This window comes from Meles meles, chromosome 10 (genome assembly GCF_922984935.1).
Source record: "Meles meles chromosome 10, mMelMel3.1 paternal haplotype, whole genome shotgun sequence".
Lineage (NCBI taxonomy): Eukaryota > Metazoa > Chordata > Mammalia > Carnivora > Mustelidae > Meles > Meles meles.
This window is the reverse complement of record NC_060075.1, coordinates 107,735,752-107,752,372: the sequence shown is the minus strand read 5'-3', so window position 1 is coordinate 107,752,372 and position 16,621 is coordinate 107,735,752. Positions and strand designations below refer to the sequence as shown.

At 37.3% G+C, this 16,621-nt stretch overlaps 1 protein-coding gene across 3 annotated transcripts in view; it reads left to right on the top strand.

The window, feature by feature from the left end:
* CDK13 (cyclin dependent kinase 13) overlaps nt 1-16,621 on the top strand; it is a 135,331-nt gene that overhangs the window by 106,321 nt on the left and 12,389 nt on the right. For all 3 annotated transcript variants that reach the window (XM_046020096.1, XM_046020097.1, XM_046020099.1), the window contains exons 8-11: nt 1,659-1,760; nt 1,857-1,934; nt 11,383-11,499; nt 12,062-12,193. In XM_046020096.1, coding sequence (XP_045876052.1) covers nt 1,659-1,760; nt 1,857-1,934; nt 11,383-11,499; nt 12,062-12,193 — 429 coding nt within the window. The remainder of the gene's footprint in view (nt 1-1,658; nt 1,761-1,856; nt 1,935-11,382; nt 11,500-12,061; nt 12,194-16,621) is intronic.

Sequence of the window (16,621 nt, the reverse complement as noted above, 5' to 3'; positions counted from 1 at the left end):
TCTCTTCTAGTCTTGACCGAGTGGCCTTGTATAGGAGATGATCTTTATCTTTCAGCCTTGCTCTAGCTCTTCTGTTTCTCAAACCTTTGTGTTTGTCTAAGCAGTCTGATTTATATTTGATAGGAGCCAACTATAGAGGATGTTCTAAGGTCCATCAGTGATGCAAAGGCAGGGCTCAGTCAGCACCTAGATTCAGGCTGATTGGAAGCCAGACCCTCAGGCAGCAGCTTTTAATGTATGCAAATATATATAGTCATATGGGACCACAATCATAAATCCTCTGGCCTGCAGACCAGGTTAATCTGGAGATATCCCTTGGACTACAGTTGGAAAAGTCAGAGCATAAGATGAGTAAAAGGCTCCTTTCTGAGAGGTACCAGTAATGAGGTCAGTAGAGAATGCAAGGATGGTGTCCCCTGCCCTACTTTCCTTGAGAGTACCTCTGTAGACTTCAGACATGTGGCAAACCTGAAGTCTGTCCCTTAGGCTGAAGCTCCAGGACATCTAGGTAGGCCTTCTGCCCGGAAAGACTAGGGGTGTGTTTCAGTCTGTGTAATGCCCTGAGCATGGTAGCCTGCCAAGAACTGTTTGATTATTACTTTCTCATGGGACCCAGAAATGCAGGTCCCCCTGGCCACCAGAGCCAGGTGATCAGGGAGCATCTCCTGTGTGGCGTGTGTGTGACCAACAGCTTTAGTGCAGCTGGGGGAGAATACAGGACTGGGGTGCACCTGCCAGCTTTAGTGGGGCCATAGGAGAGCGCAGGGTCGGAGTGCACCACCAGCGCTATCAGAGTAGAGGGAAGATGCAACAGTGGTGCCTGGCAGCACCTTTGTCCTTGGACAGAGCCTCGACAGGCCCCTGCCCCTGTTGTGGCTGGCTTAAGATCAGCCAAGGAATCTTCTCACAACAGTCTAGTGGCTTTTCATACAGCTGCTTTGTTGTTCATCCCTGGCATGAATGACTGCAGGCAAGCCTTTTAGAGAAGTGTCTCAGTTCCGTTCTCTACAGCCTATTTGGTCCACCAGATAAGCCCCACTGGCAAATAAAGAGGTAGCAGTATGTGTCTATCCTCTCTTTTAGAAGGTGACAAAAGAAATCGTCTGAAAAAGTATCGTACCTATTCCCAGTGGTACTTTGCAGAACAGACCTCAACTACTACAGTCTACATTTATGTACTTTGTATTTGCATACTGAAGTGGAGTTGCAGTCAGTGAAATATTGTCAAAAATATGCCCAAGTGAAAATTTTTGTTAGGCGATTCCAATTTGCACTATTATCTTGCCACACATTAGTAATTTGCCAGATTTGGTCAAAATCAATCAAGTCCTTTAAGTCAGTTAATCCCCTTTAAAGTTATGGAAAGGAAAAATAGAACTGAACAGTTGGGGCCTTTTTTTGACCAGATGACAGTTAAAATCAGCCATCTACTTCTCATTTTTATGTATTAAGGAAATTTTCAGTTAATCATGTTGCTCTCAAACGTATTTTTTGATCACATACGTCAGATGTAATAACATGTCTGAATTTAGTAGGCAGATGAAATTGGTTTTAGTTAGGACTATAGGATTGCTTTGATGAGCCAAAATAATATTTCTTTAGAGAATGTCTCTTATTAACAGATACTAACTCAAAAGAGTGCTATCTGTGTTTTGTAGTCGGCCGTATACTAACAAGGTCATCACTTTATGGTACCGTCCACCTGAACTGCTGTTGGGAGAAGAAAGATACACACCTGCTATTGACGTATGGAGCTGTGGGTAAGATGGCTTACTGGCTGGTTTAATTTACTTGAAATTTTTGGTAGTGAAGTAAAATCATATCATTTGATAATGATGCATATTTTTTTCCACTAGCTGTATCCTTGGTGAACTCTTCACTAAAAAACCTATATTTCAAGCAAATCAAGAACTTGCACAACTAGAATTAATAAGGTAAGCTCATGATTGTAATATTTGTTGGGGGTGTGTAATACTTCATAGGAAGTTTAAAGTCTTTCAAGTTTGTGTCTTTAGGAGAACAGCATGGTTTTCTTGAAGGCTAATGATTGCTGCATGGAGGAGAAACTAGAATGTGGGTACTTCCTGATACTTGAGCTAGTAAAATTAAAGATCTCAAAGTCCCTAAATCTTTTTGCTATTAAATGAAAGGGTGGGGGGGGGGGGGCAAAAAATAAGATGAGGAAGAAAGAGTAAATAACTATGAGGAAGGAGAGAATAAATGGTAGATAAATTTTTTTTTAGTATGGCAGGATGGAAGAGTTCATGTTTTGGGGATACTGTAAAGACAGACTCTGTTTTACATACACATATGCATACATGTTTATATGTGAATGTTTATACATGGAAACGTGTATGTATGTACCTACAGGCGTCAGTCTTCATTATTTGGAGTCTATCGTAGGGCCTAAGTCATAAGGCCATACATGCTAATCACCTTTCTCTTCATGTAATGTTTTATTAAAGTAATTCTTTTATTTAAAAAAAAAAGAGCTTTGGCTTTCATATATAATAATGTTAATTTGCAACTTCTAAGTTTTGTGTGTGTCTCAAAATATGGATGAGAACTTTTAGGAAAGATATTGGTATAAGGCACAGATACCAATATACTATGAACCTTCCCTTCAACAGACTTATTGGATTAATTGATGCTCTCCAGTCCCTCTGTAAGTAACAGTAGCATGATAACATGACATGCTGAATGTTTGCAGCTGGTAGACTACTGTTCTCTAGTAAGACTCTGTATTTATCCTACCCGTTGAAGTATAATGACTAAGAGATGGTTGTTTCCAATTTTGTATACCAACTTTTTATTATTATATGTGTGTCCTTTAAATATACACAGATGCAGTGCTTGCAAAGACTTAACAAAGTTGCTATCAAATTAACTGGGTGGGAGGCAAGTTACTTTAAGTTAGAAAGGTAAGTCATAAAAACTTAGAAGAATTTAGTACTGATAATTGCTTTAAATCCTTGATAATGTGGTTTGTTCAAGAAAGCTAATGCAGAGTCCCATTCAACAGATTCTCTGTTCAAAGAGAGGCCTTGCCCTGTGTCAGAAAATTGGAGAATGTATATTTTAAATTTTTCAGTTATAATAAAATATTTAAATTACATATCTGTGTTTCTTTATTATTATTTTTTTATGATTCCCTCTTACCCATTTTTTCACTTAATAAGGCAGTGGTCCTGATTCTTTGGATACTAGGGCTTCTATTAATGATCCTAACTTTTATTTATACGTGATGCAAGCATTTTTCTAAGAATCTCACTTGAATTAGCCTCAGTTAAGCTTCATACAGCCTTCCATTTACTTTTTATAATTAAGAAAATGGAACCTTAGAAAGTGAAGAATTTGTCTAGAGTCATATAACTAGCAAGCAGCAAAATCGAGATTTGAATTTAGACAGTTTTACCTTAGTAGCTAAACTTTTAACTAATTCTCTACACCATGTAAGAAATAAGACTTCCTGGAGCTTTTAGGTTAGTATGACACATATATCAATAATTGACAAAAACATCCAAAAAAGAAATTCTTAAGGAAAGATTAGCCAGCCATATCTAGCTTTTCATTAAAAATCAACTTGCTGAATGGAGCACTGGGTGTTGTGCAAAAACAATGAATACTGTTACGCTGAAAAAATAAATAAAATGGAATAAAAAAAAATCAACTTGCTGAGTCAGATAGGAGTCATTCAAAGAATACATGAATGTTGCAGTTTTAGGACATCCATTATTATAATTCACCACTTTAATAGAAATAATGTAATATGTTTTTCTTGGTAGGTGTTGAATAAGCTTTTGCTAGAATACAAGCTAAGTGTAAAAGTATATTTCTTTAACATGGTGAAAATACGTATTTTAGACTAATAGCCAGAATAATATTTAGTGGCAAAATACTAGAAGATGTAAGACAAGAATGATAAAAAGCGTCTTCTAGTATAATTATTTTAGGAGTGTTTTAGAAGTACTAACTGGTAAGAAGTACATACCAGTTAACTGGTAAGTGACCCAGTAAGAGGTATAAAGAGTGGCAGGATGAAGGCGGTATTGTCATAATTTGTATCGGAGAGCATTGCATACAGGCAACCTGCAATGAAATTACCTGAAACACCTTAAGTAAAAGAGTCTAATAAAATGACAAGTGTTGAGAAAATATGTGCTTGTGTATATTGTGTGTAAACTTATGAACACAGTATCCTAATATAACATATGAATACATACATACTAAAAGCAGTAGCTTCTTAAAAATACGTACCAGTAATAACCAGTTAGAAATGTACATGAGGAAGAAGATGCCTTTAACAAAAGTACCACCATATATACTCCAGGGATATTGAAGACTATAATGTCTCACTGAAAATTGTAAAGTAGATTTAAAGTAACTATTGGGAATGGAATATCTCATTTTTGGTTGGAGGCCTTAACTTTTTAAAATATGACAGTTCAACCTGTATTAATCATTGTAGTCCTAATGCGGATTTCAAATGACAGTCTCCCTCCAGATAAACATTAAAATAACTGGAAAAATTCTTAAAAAGAAGGAAGATTTGGCATATTGTATGTTAAAATTATAGCAACTAAAACCATATTACCACAAGATACATAGATGAAGTGGTGGCAGTACAGGGGAAGTCCTGAAGTAAAGCAAGTTGATACGGGCCTTCGAATATGATACAGAAGTCATTTCAAGTCAAGGGGGATGAATTGAACAAGTATCCATCGGTTTCTGGTTGTGTGCCAGTTCCGGGGCACTGAGGATACAGTGAAGGGTGGGGGTTGTATCCTCAGTGCCTGGTAACTAGCTAGCGCACAGCTCTTTCTAGTTTCTAATTGGGAGAGACAAGACAAATTAATAAAATACATCAGGTGGTTATAAGGGCAAGGAGATAGAAAATTATAGGAAGCAGTGTTACAGAGAGAGTCCGGGAGTTTCTCCCAGAGGTATCATTTGAGTGAAGAGAGGGAACAACAAAGTAATAACGATCCTGAGGCATGAGTGTACTTGGATTATTTTATGAACATGTTAAGTCAGTTAGTGAACTATATAGAAAAAAGAAAGCTCAATCCATCCACTTGGTGATATACTGTATAGATATGAAAAAGGAAATGGTAGACCTGGGGATGCTGACACAGGAAAGCAACCTTGTTTCATGATAAGCCGCTCGATAGAAGGCTGTGTTTGGTTTGCTCCCATCTAGTAAAACAAACACATCAGAAGAGTCTGGAGTTGTTACGTGAGCGTGGATTTGTGAGAGGGCTGTGAAGAGGACTATTTTACATTCCAGTTTATATATTTCAGCATGTTTTTGTTGGTAAAACCACCAGATATCAGTAATAATACAAAAGTGCTGCAGTTTTGATTCTGTGGCATTATTTTTAAAACACGAAGGAAAAAGTAAGTTTCTGACAAAAGAAACAGTTTTCTCCGTTAGGAAGGAGGCAGCAGTGTATTAACTGAAAGGTGGGGCTTTGGAATCTGACAGACCTGGGTTCTAATGCCAGCTCAGCTGCTTCCTGCCCTTGGGACTTAGGGTAAGTTCCACAGTGCTCTCAGTTTGTTTCTTCACAAGTAAAACAGGACGAATCGTATTCTTAGGGTACAGGAGTCCAATAAATGTAAGTTTCCTACATATTTCTTCCCCTCACTTTACTTGCAGTAATGCGGGGATATATCCCCAATCTGAAGCCCCAGGAATGATGAGTTCTAGTCTGCATGGTACAGAAATATGTATGAACTAATGAAAGGTGGGAGTACTAATCAGAATCTGTCTTAAAATGTTTCACACAGCAGTGATCAAGTTATTTGTGTTTAGCCTTGTTCCAAACACTATTTTAGGCAAAATACAGAAGTTTTGTGATAGAAATAGAGGGGATTTAAAAGGGATGGCAGGGGCACCTGGGTGGCTTAGTCGTTAAGTGTCTGACTACAGCTCGGGTCATGATCCCAGAATCCTGGGATCGAGCCCCGCATCAGGCTCCCTGCACAGTGGGAAACCTGACTCTCCCTCTTCCACTCCCCTTGCTTGTGTTCCCTCTCTCGCTGTATCTTTCTCTGTCAAATGAATAAATAAATAAATAAATAAACAAAATCTTAAAAAAAAAAAAAAAAAGTGATGGCAAAAGGCGCCTGGGTGGCTCAGTCGGTTAAGCGTCTGCCTTAAGCTCAGGTCATGGTCCCAGGGTCCTTGGCTTGAGCCCCGCATCCTGGCTCCTTGCTCAGCAGAGAGCCAGCTTCTCCCCTGCTTGCCGTTCCCTCTGCTTGTGTTTGCTTTCTGTCTTTCTCTCCCTTGCTCTCTCTGTGTCAAATAAACAAATAAATAAAATCTTAGAAAAAAAAAGTGAGAGCAAAAGAAAATGAAAAACAGGTGATGACAAAATGGGATGAATAAAGGCAAAAAATGTTTTTAACATAAGGGTCACATTTATAACCCTAAGCCTTCTAGCAGCCAGAAAGAACCTTTATATCACACAGTTATACATTGCTTATGAAATTTTTAAAAAATTGCAGTCATGGAAAAAATTAGATTGGAATGAAAAGAACCCTTCTTCTGTCTGACCTCCACTCCCTTCCCCCGACCCTAAACACACCAGGCCTGAGGCCTAAATGGTCACATAGGTGAGATTTTTATAACTTTAAAGGCTTAGACTTTGTTCTAGAATATATATAAAGAAGGGAAGCTCCCAGAATTTTTAAAATGAAGCATGTGTGTCTTCATAGAACAATAGCATAAAAAAATCCTATAAATTGCTACTTTTTGCGCTAAGAATTTCTCTGCACTCCTCAAAATTATGAAAGGTCCCAGGAGCTTTGTTTATGCTAGTTATATCTATTGATATTTATCATACTAGAAATTAAAACTGAGAAAGTAAAAATACCTATTTTAAAACAGTATGTTAACATTGTTTAATTATAAAATGTCTATATTTTCCAAACTAAAATAAATGTTGGTGAAATGAGTAGCACTGTTTTACATAAGATATTTTACATATCTTTTACAAAAGATTTTACATAAAAAGACATTAAAAGAAATGTCTGGCTTAATAGAGTAACATCTGGATTCTCCTCTCTGATACGCTGTTTTTGGTAGTCTTTCAGGTCATTGTGCATGTTCTTCTTTGCAATTACACTAAATAAGTGGTAATTTCTTATAGGTTAGTTGTAATATACAGTCTGAAAACATATGAAGGGATATTTTGTATTCTAATATATTAAAATCCATTAGTGTGTCTTGCACTCTGGATCTGTGATGATTTTGTTAACACTGGTAATACGGAAAATAGTGGGTCCCCTATTTCACAGATCTTCTAAATGTAACATTTCTTTATATAATTTTGGTTATCACCACTAATCTCATCAGAAAAGCCTGTAGATATTTATTGTGAAGCTGTCAAGTCTATGGCATAGATGTAAGCTTCCTAGTATTCTAATTTTCTCCTGAAAGCTTGAATTTTATAATTGAACATAAATACTGCAATTATTGTCCTTGAAGTAAAAGTGGACTCGTTCACATGTGAGAAAATGTCTGGCAGATACCCAACTCTGAGTGACCACAGTGTGTTGCTTGTTCATATAGGTAAAAATGACGGTCCATGAAAGACACACGGCTGCTTCAGCTTGTGGCTCAAATAATTGCACAAGTGCTTCTCAGGATAGCTATCAGAATTTCTTGAGCAGCAAAAGTACTTATGAGTATTTTCTGTATCATCACTGAGAATATAAAGAAGATATATACTGTTCCAAATAGTGTTAGGGTTTAATAACATTAACGATTTTTTAGTACATTCTTAAGTGGCATGTGGTGTATCTCTCCTCCACCCCCGCCCCGGGAGATGGTATAGTAGTGAAGAGTATTTACTGCCTGATAGTTTGGTGCCACTGCCTTGAATCGTGCTAAGGTGCTGGTCATTCTCCATTCTACCATCAGTGCAAAGTCAACACACTGAAAAAGGCAAATAATGTATTAGTAACACCTTTCACCTGAAGAGTCTGAACCCCATTTTTGAGAACTCCTGTATACCAGTCTCACATAGGAATATTGATGTACAACATCTAAATGAACAGGTAGGATACAGCATTACACTAAAATGGTAGTATATTACTAAGGCCAGGAAGTATTCCTCTGTTGAATATAAGTGTGGGTATTAAGAATGCTCTTAATATGATTCGTGGCATTAGTTATTCAGGGGGGAAAATGCAGATGATGATTATAATAGTTTCTAAAAATGAAACTAACAAAACTGAAGTATCCTTTAAAATTTAAAAGTCACAAAAATAAAGCCCACAGTAAAAAGGAATAAATGAATTCTTAACAGGATATATATGTGAGTTTGTGTGTGTGGCTGTGATTATCTTTATTATGTGTTGTTTTTCTCAAACCAGAAGTCATCATCCTTCCCATTTGTAAACAGTGAGAGGGGGTACTCCCATTAAGGTCAGAAACCAAACGAAACTACCCAATATTATGTGGCATCATTATCATTGTAACATTGTTTAGAAATTGCCACATATCATACCATATCAGGAAAAAGAAGTATCCGTGTTTGAAAAAATAGAGAAGAATTGATTGTAGGTGATAAGATTGTAAAGCTGGAAAGCCTCAAAGAAACTATTAAAACTATGGTAGGAGCCATAGGATCTCAGATGGCTATCTAAAACTTTGTATGTCATATTTAAGATGTCTTCTATAACAAAACTTCCCTATTTACTGCTTAGACTGTTTAGTAGGAATAAGAATACATTCAAAAAAGCAAAAAAAAAAAAAAACCTGATAAAAAGTAGTATATAAGGTCTAATTGAAGACATGTAAATATAAAACTGGAGGAAATAGAAAAATTGGGCATTTCTGGGATAGAAGTGTTAAGCCTTCTGAAGATAGCAATCCTTTCTAAAGTAATCTATGAATTCAGAGCGGCAGTTGGATCCAGACAGTGCTCTCACTTGTGGAGTGTGACGGCATTGATCCCAGGTTCATCCTAGGAGAATGCTGAGGAGAACAATTAGAGGAATGGATTATAGAAGGCTTTGTCCTGTTGGCCTCACAGAAATTAAAAGCTACCAGAGTACATACATCAGAATAGATTCCCAAAATAGACCTCAGGTATTTGCAGATTTAGTGTATGAGCCATCTCAAGACCTCTTCGGTAAGTGATTTTGAGATCACTGGCTGGCCATCAGGCTAGTTTTTGCTAATATGCAATTACCATCAATTGCTGTCCTGTCTACTTCCTTAGTTCCTAGTAACTTTCCCTGCCTCAGTGAATCTGTTCCGTCCGGTGTGCTACTCCAGCTAGATAACCACTCAGCTGTCTTCCCACAACACCTAAAATAACTGAAGCTCTTTAGAATAAGAGGTAATGAAACTTACTTTTATCGAAGAGCTTTTGAACAGTCCAGATGCCAGCTCATTTAGTCTCACAGCTTTGAAGGGAAATGAACCTCTCTTTAACAAAAGAAGAAACAGATTCTTCAGCAATGCAGTTTGACCAGTATCACAGACAGAATTCAGTTTTAAAGTTTGTTTTCAAAGTCTATCTTCATTATAGTTAGGCAAATTGCCTTTTAAAACATTCTGTGGCTCCTATCTGTGCTCTCAGCTAACCCTCCCTGAGCCCCAAGTTCTACCTGTTTCCTCTGTCTTCTTCCCACATGTCTGTCCTTGACTACTTCATGACTGTCTATGCACTTCTGTTTGCCAGGAACGTTTCTCTTACTCACTTTTGACCTGTCTGTTGCTCACTTATCTTTGGAGCTGTAGCCCAAATTCCGCACCTCTTCCATATCTGGAGTGCATGTTCCTGTGTTTCTGCAGTTGAAAGTATCCTTCATTTTTAAAAATTGCAGTGAACTTCATACTTCTGTAATAACACACCAGCCTGCCAAGGATTATTTATATTTATATACTTACTTGGAGAAATACACAAAACCATGAGAGACACGGTTCGCTTTAGTGAGCGAAACAGACAGGTCAACCAAGATACAAAGCAGCATGAAATACGAAAAAGTGTCCAAAGAAGCAAGTAGAATGCGAAGGGACCCTTCTGAGCAGCCATGAGGATACAGAAGACTGCACTGAATGGACTACTTTTGATCTGAATCTTGTGCAATGAAAAGATTGTCCACTAGTTAGAATCAAGGGAGAGAGAATCTGATCACGGACGTGGGAGAGTGTGATTGGGCAGTGGGGAGAGATGAATTGGGGAATGAGACTAGGAACGCGGCTTGAGACGCAAGGTCAGCCTTGTTTCCTAACGGAGCCACTGTATTTTTGAGGAGGTTGTAAAAATCTAGTTGGGAGGAAGAAGAGACTGGCCATGTACAAAGAATAGGCTCTTACTACCTTCTTAGAAGCTTGTGTTTCCAAAAATTGTAATATCTGTTGAAACCAAAAAAGTACATTTTAGGGACATAGCTTAAAAAAGATGAGCAGTTGTCTTATGTAAATATGTCTGTTTCTGAGATAGCGTTCTACAGCTCAGCTAAAGGATGGCTGGACACCGTTAGTCATCCTTTGTTTGTGCACACTGGTGCATTTATATTTATTACGTACAGAACATTTTTATTTTTAGTCGGTGATATATGGACACTTCCTCTTCACATGTGAAGATCAGCTGAGGATTTTATGTTCAATGTACATTTATTTTTGAGGTTCAGTACATGCAGGTTAACCATATTTAACAAATTTTTCATCTATATATTGCCGAGTGAGTTTTCAAATGCTTACCAGCTGGAGTTACCTCTACACGTTATTGTAACAGGGACTTAGTAGTTAGTACAAAAATAGGGCTTTCGAGCTACAGATAAGCACAGAGTAAAGCAGTTAAAATTTATCAATACCTTAAAATCAGTGGTATTACTTAAGCTGAAGAACTTCTGTGTTTCAAGAGTGTTACTTTGAGGGTCTTCCTGTTGATGGATGCAGCAGCAGACATGACAGTATCGTTCCCTTCCTGGGTGTAGGAAATTTGTTTCCGCGGTTCTCACAGAAGTAATGACAGGTACCTAGAAGACCAGAGAAAGACATAAACCTACGCTTTGGTTCCTTAATTTATTGGCATAAAATTTTTTCATCTCGGTTCAAGATATGGTCGGCATATTTAAAGCATTACCTGTGTTTTAAGACTTGATTTTGAAAATGTGAAGGTTTTCTTTTTTGGAATTGGAATGTTTGGAGTGTTAGAAATATCCACTGAAAATAAATTGATTCCTTAAAGCAAGTAATTAAGTTGGGATGCTAAAATATTTAATGAAATTTCTTACATATAGTATCAAGACTCCAACTTTTCTGTGTTGAAGGATGAGGGGATTTTTATATAGCAGTTGTTTGTATTTTTTTCTTCTGTGGAGTTTATATTGATGTACCTCTTTTTGTGTGTTGTTTAGCCGTATATGTGGGAGTCCATGTCCTGCAGTGTGGCCCGATGTAATCAAACTACCATATTTCAACACCATGAAACCAAAGAAGCAATATCGTCGAAAGTTAAGAGAAGAATTTGTTTTGTAAGAAGGGGATGCTTACGTGTCCATATCGCATTGAATTTTCTTTCCTTTTTTTTTAGTTATTTCTTGAGAATTCTAAATGTCACTCTGTCCTCTATTGACCCAAGGTAGACCTATCACAGTTCTTCTGTGTTCTTTACTTTTGAGTTTCCCTTTGCTACATGCAAATTACCATCTCACTGTCATTATGGTATCAGTGATTTAGGTGTGTGTGTTTCATTTGGAGCTTACATGACAAAACTTGAACACCACTTAATGGAGCAACTTTCATGTTATCTGAGCTCAGGTTTTTATTTTGTTATGGGAAACTGTTCTATTCAGCTCTTAATTTATGGCATAATCACAAATTTCCAACAGTAATAAGATACACCATTGTTGGCCAAATTTCAAATTATTTAGAATAGTAGTTTAAAAAAATTATGTAAAAATGACTGTTTCTTCAAAGCAAAATTTGGAATTTATTGGAATAAAGTAGAACAAACATGTTATGACATGTCAGCTTAAAGAAACACTAAGCTTGTGTCAGAGACCATGCATGACTTCTGTCGTCCTCTCCTGCCAGTATTCCTGCAGCCGCACTAGACTTGTTTGATTACATGCTCGCCTTGGATCCCAGTAAGCGCTGCACTGCAGAACAGGCGCTCCAGTGCGAGTTCCTGCGGGACGTGGAACCCTCAAAAATGCCTCCACCAGAGTAAGTGGCTTTTCATTATGTTAGATCCCATCTGGCCAGTTTTAATAGCATCTATATAAAACAATCAGAACCTCTTCCATGATTAGTTAAGTCAAAAGACGTAGCATAAATCAAAAGAAATAGAATAGTAGTAACACACATAATTCGTACATCTAGAATGCAGAACTTGTTTCATGTTCAGCTAACCAGGGTTAGCAAAAGCAGCCTTCCTCTTTCTAATTTTACTAGATTTCAACTCTAATATTCCTGCTGCCAATATTATTCTGGTACTACTTCTACCAGTCCTAGTGTTTATACTGCTGCTAGTTCCTGTAGTTAAAAATTTGAGTGCTCTGCTGAGCATTTTTCTTGTACTCCCTTCTATCAGGTGGGTATTATTATTGTCACTGTTCTGCAGGGGAGGAAGCAGGCTCAGAGGTTAAGAAACTTGCCCAAGAATACAAATCCAGTTCAGGGTGGAGCCAGCAAGTTCAGTAAGAAAGAGCAGTTCTGAAATACTCCTTGGCAGACTATCCAATAGGAAATCCTAAGAGCGTTAATAACAAAAGCCAGTATAGAATGAATTTATCGTACGATTGAGAGAAAATGTATAGAGAGTCACAGTAGCTGGGTTCTTGAACCTTCATTCCCTTGTGGCTCCTATAATTTCTCTAGATTTATTTGGGGGGTGGGGAGAGGGAGGGGACAAAGCAGTCCATTTGGTTCTTTTTGATAGGCTCTAGAAACTTTGTAGGGATAACTTTAAAAATTTATAAAAAGCAAGCCTATTTCTGTAATAAAATGTTTCCATGTAATAAAATTAGCATATTATGAATGAACAAACGTGGGCTTTGGAGTTCCAAATCCTGGCTCTTCCACTTATGACTTAGATTGGGTTTATTATATTTTCTAAGACCTTCATATTCAGCTTTATTAAGTTTTTATTGAACTATATATGAATTGCCATTATGGATGGTTTGAAAGAAAAAAAGGATCTATCATTTGAATGTTGAAGGATCTGAATCATTCTGTTGACACTTTGACTCTTCTTCCTTCAAAGAAGAATTCTTTTCAACTTTTGATTTGGAAACATTTCACCTCTACAGAAAAACAGGAAGAATAGTACAATGAGCATTTGTATAACCTTCATGTAGATTCAGTAGTTACTGACATCTGCTTTATCACTATATATAATAAACTTTTTTCCCTGAACTATTATATTGTGAGAGTGACACAACACTTATCAATGATTTGCTGTGTTTCTGTAAGAACTAGGACTTTATAACTACAGTACGATTATAAAGCGTAAGAAATTTAACATTGCAGTATCTAGTAGATAGTCCATATTCAGATTTCTCCAGTTGGGCCAGTAATTTCCTTTATAGTCTGGTTTTTTGGGCTTTTTTTTTTTGTCTTGGATGAAGAATTCATTCAAAGCTCACACATTTCATTTAGTTGCAGTGTCTCTTGAGTCTTTATTTAATTACTCTTCGGGTAGGGCTTTTATGACATTGAGATTTTTGAAGAGTTGAAGCTACCTGTTTTGTAAAACATTCTAAAATCTAGCTCTAATTGCTTTCTTGTGATCAGAATTAGAGTAACATTTTGTGTGTGTGTCAAGAATACTACTGAGGTAGGAGGTGAGCTTCCTGCTTTATCCTGTCAAGAGGAATATAAGGTCATTTTTCTCCCAAGGTAATACTAAGTTGATCTCTTAGTTTAAGTGGTCCGCAGGAAAGAATTCTGGTAAAAGCTATATTGAGCACATTTTTTAATTGGTGTATAAACTTTTTTAAATCAAGGGTTGGAATAATTGCAAAAGATATAAATTTCAGTGTATGGTAAGTGTTGACATTTTTAAATGGGCAGTTACATCACTCTTGTAAATGTGTCCAGCGGGATCAAAATATCTTAGCATTTTGATATTCACCAAGAGTCATTTAGAAAATACAAAGCCTTTTTTTTTTCTTCTTAATCAAATGATCTTTGCAAATATTACTACTGTGTATTTAAGTTTAAAAATGGAAAGAAGGGGCACCTGGGTGGCTCAGTGGGTTAAAACCTCTGCTTTCAGCTCAGGTCATGATCTCAGGGTCCTGGGATCAAGTCCCGCATCGGACTCTCTGCTCAGCAGGGAGCCTGCTTCCCCCTCTCCTCTCTGCCTGCCTCTCTGACTACTTGGGATCTTTGTCTGTCAAATAAATAAATAAAATATTTTTAAAAAAATGGAAAGAAAATTGTTGAATCACTATGTTGTACCCCTGCATCTAATATAGTGTTATGTTAACTCTACTTCAATTAAAATTTTTTTAAAAAAAGGAAAGAAAGGGGCGCCTGGGTGGCTTAGTCAGTCAAGTGTCCAACTCTTTGATCTTAGCTCAGGTCTTGATCTCTGGGTCGTGAGTTTAAGCCGTGTTGGGCTCCATGCTGGGTGTGGAGCCTACTTAAAAAATAAAAAATGAATGTGTGTGTGTGTGTGTGTGTAAATTTGGTTGGTGATGCAACCTAATGAAATAGTAGGGCTATGATCCCCCCCATGTAATTTTAATATCTGTCAGTTAATACGCTTATTCTAGAATGAAAGTCCCACATTAATTGTAATTTTATTTTTTATTTTTATAAGTTATAATTTACCCTTGTAAATAAGCCTTCGCGAACAGATGGACTCTTGTCATAGTTTTGTCACTGAATTCTTTGCATTTCTTCCACATGGCTTGCAAAAATCACAAAGTGATTTGTCATCAGATATTATTTTTTTTTTTTTAAAGATTTTATTTATTTATTTGACAGACAGAGCTCACAAGTAGGCAGAGAGATAGGCCGAGAGAGGAGAAAGCAGGCTCCCCGCTGAACAGAGAGCCCGATGTGGAGCTTGATCGCAGGACCCTGGAATCATGACCCGAGCCAAGGCAGAGGCTTAACCCACTGAGCTACCCAGGCACCCCGAGATTTTTTTTTTTAAGATTTTTATTTATTTATTTGACAGAGAGAGAGAACACAAGTAGGCAGAGAGAGACTGGGAAGCAGGCTCCCTGCTGAGCAGAGAGCCCCAGGTGGGGCTCGATCCCAGGGCCCTGAGACCATGACCTGAGCCGAAGGCAGAGACCTAACCCACTGAGCCACCCACGCGCTCCTGTCATCAGAAATTACTACAATGATCTTTCAGATGTCAACTTTAGGATTCTTTCTCATAATTTTCTTGATAGTAAAGAATAGGAAACCACGTGACTTGAAGAGACTTTTTAAAAATCCTTCTCAAATTTTTTTCAGAATTTGAGAAAGTAAGCTAAAGAAGCTTTACTAATACTTACTAAATGACTTCTTGTTTTCTTTTTTGTTTTTTTTAGAGGAGGGCACATGAACCAGGGGTGGGGGGCTGGGGAGGGGCAGAGGAAGAGGGAGAGAGAGAATTTTTTATTAAAGATTTTTGTTTATTTGAGAGAGAGAAATCCCGGACCTGGGGATCATGACCTGGAGCCAAAGACAGCCGTTTAACCAACTGAGCCACCCAGGCACCCGGGGGAGAGAATCTTAGGCAGGCTTCACACCCAGTGCAGTCCCGAACATGGGGCTCCAATCTCACAACCCTGAGATCATTACCTGAGCCTAAGTCAAGCGTTGGTCGCTTAACCAACTGAGTCATCCAGGTGCCCCTAAATGATTCTTTACACTTGGTACTTTTTCTTTTATTAGTGCCCGTTTCATCTAGTATACGTAGAAAAGTTTAGGAAGTCAACAGGTAATGTCAGTACAACTTAGCCAGTCCATATGTTAGATTGTTTTTCTTATTACATGTTTTTGTGGAAACCTGGGAACTGTAGATACATCCCATTCATGGGAAACGCTTGCCACGTAACCTAATTGGAAACTCCCCATATTGTCAAACACATCACCTAAATTCACTTAATTTTTATCAGAACACAACTGACTCATTTCTCCATTAAAAATAAGGATGTTAATACACATTTTGGTGAACAGGCTGTAATCCAGTAATAAATTAGGGATATATCACTAAAGCAGTCAGGTTGTAATTAAAGCTGTTGATTTAATGTATAAATTAAGAGTTATATAAGCATCTCGTTATTTTGTAATATGTAATAGGTAGTTAAAATGATCAGTTATCTGTGAGGTGAGGACTATGAAGAAAAGCATTGGCGTGGTATTCCTTTGGGAGCTATGTGTATGTATTAAACTCATCATTTTTTTTGAATAATCAAATGAGAATGGGATATTAAAACAAAAAACCAAAACAAAAATCTCTCAAATTAATTGTATTAGACATGGTGTCAGATTTTTCTGATTTAGCGAAAAGAAGGCATTTACTGCTAAAAAGTGAATTAGAGTGACAACTAGCCTATAATTTTATTTTCTCTTAACAGCAAGTAAAAAGCACCGAACAATTTCTAAGATAAAATGTGATCAACTGTAATTGGAGTAAATATTTCATGA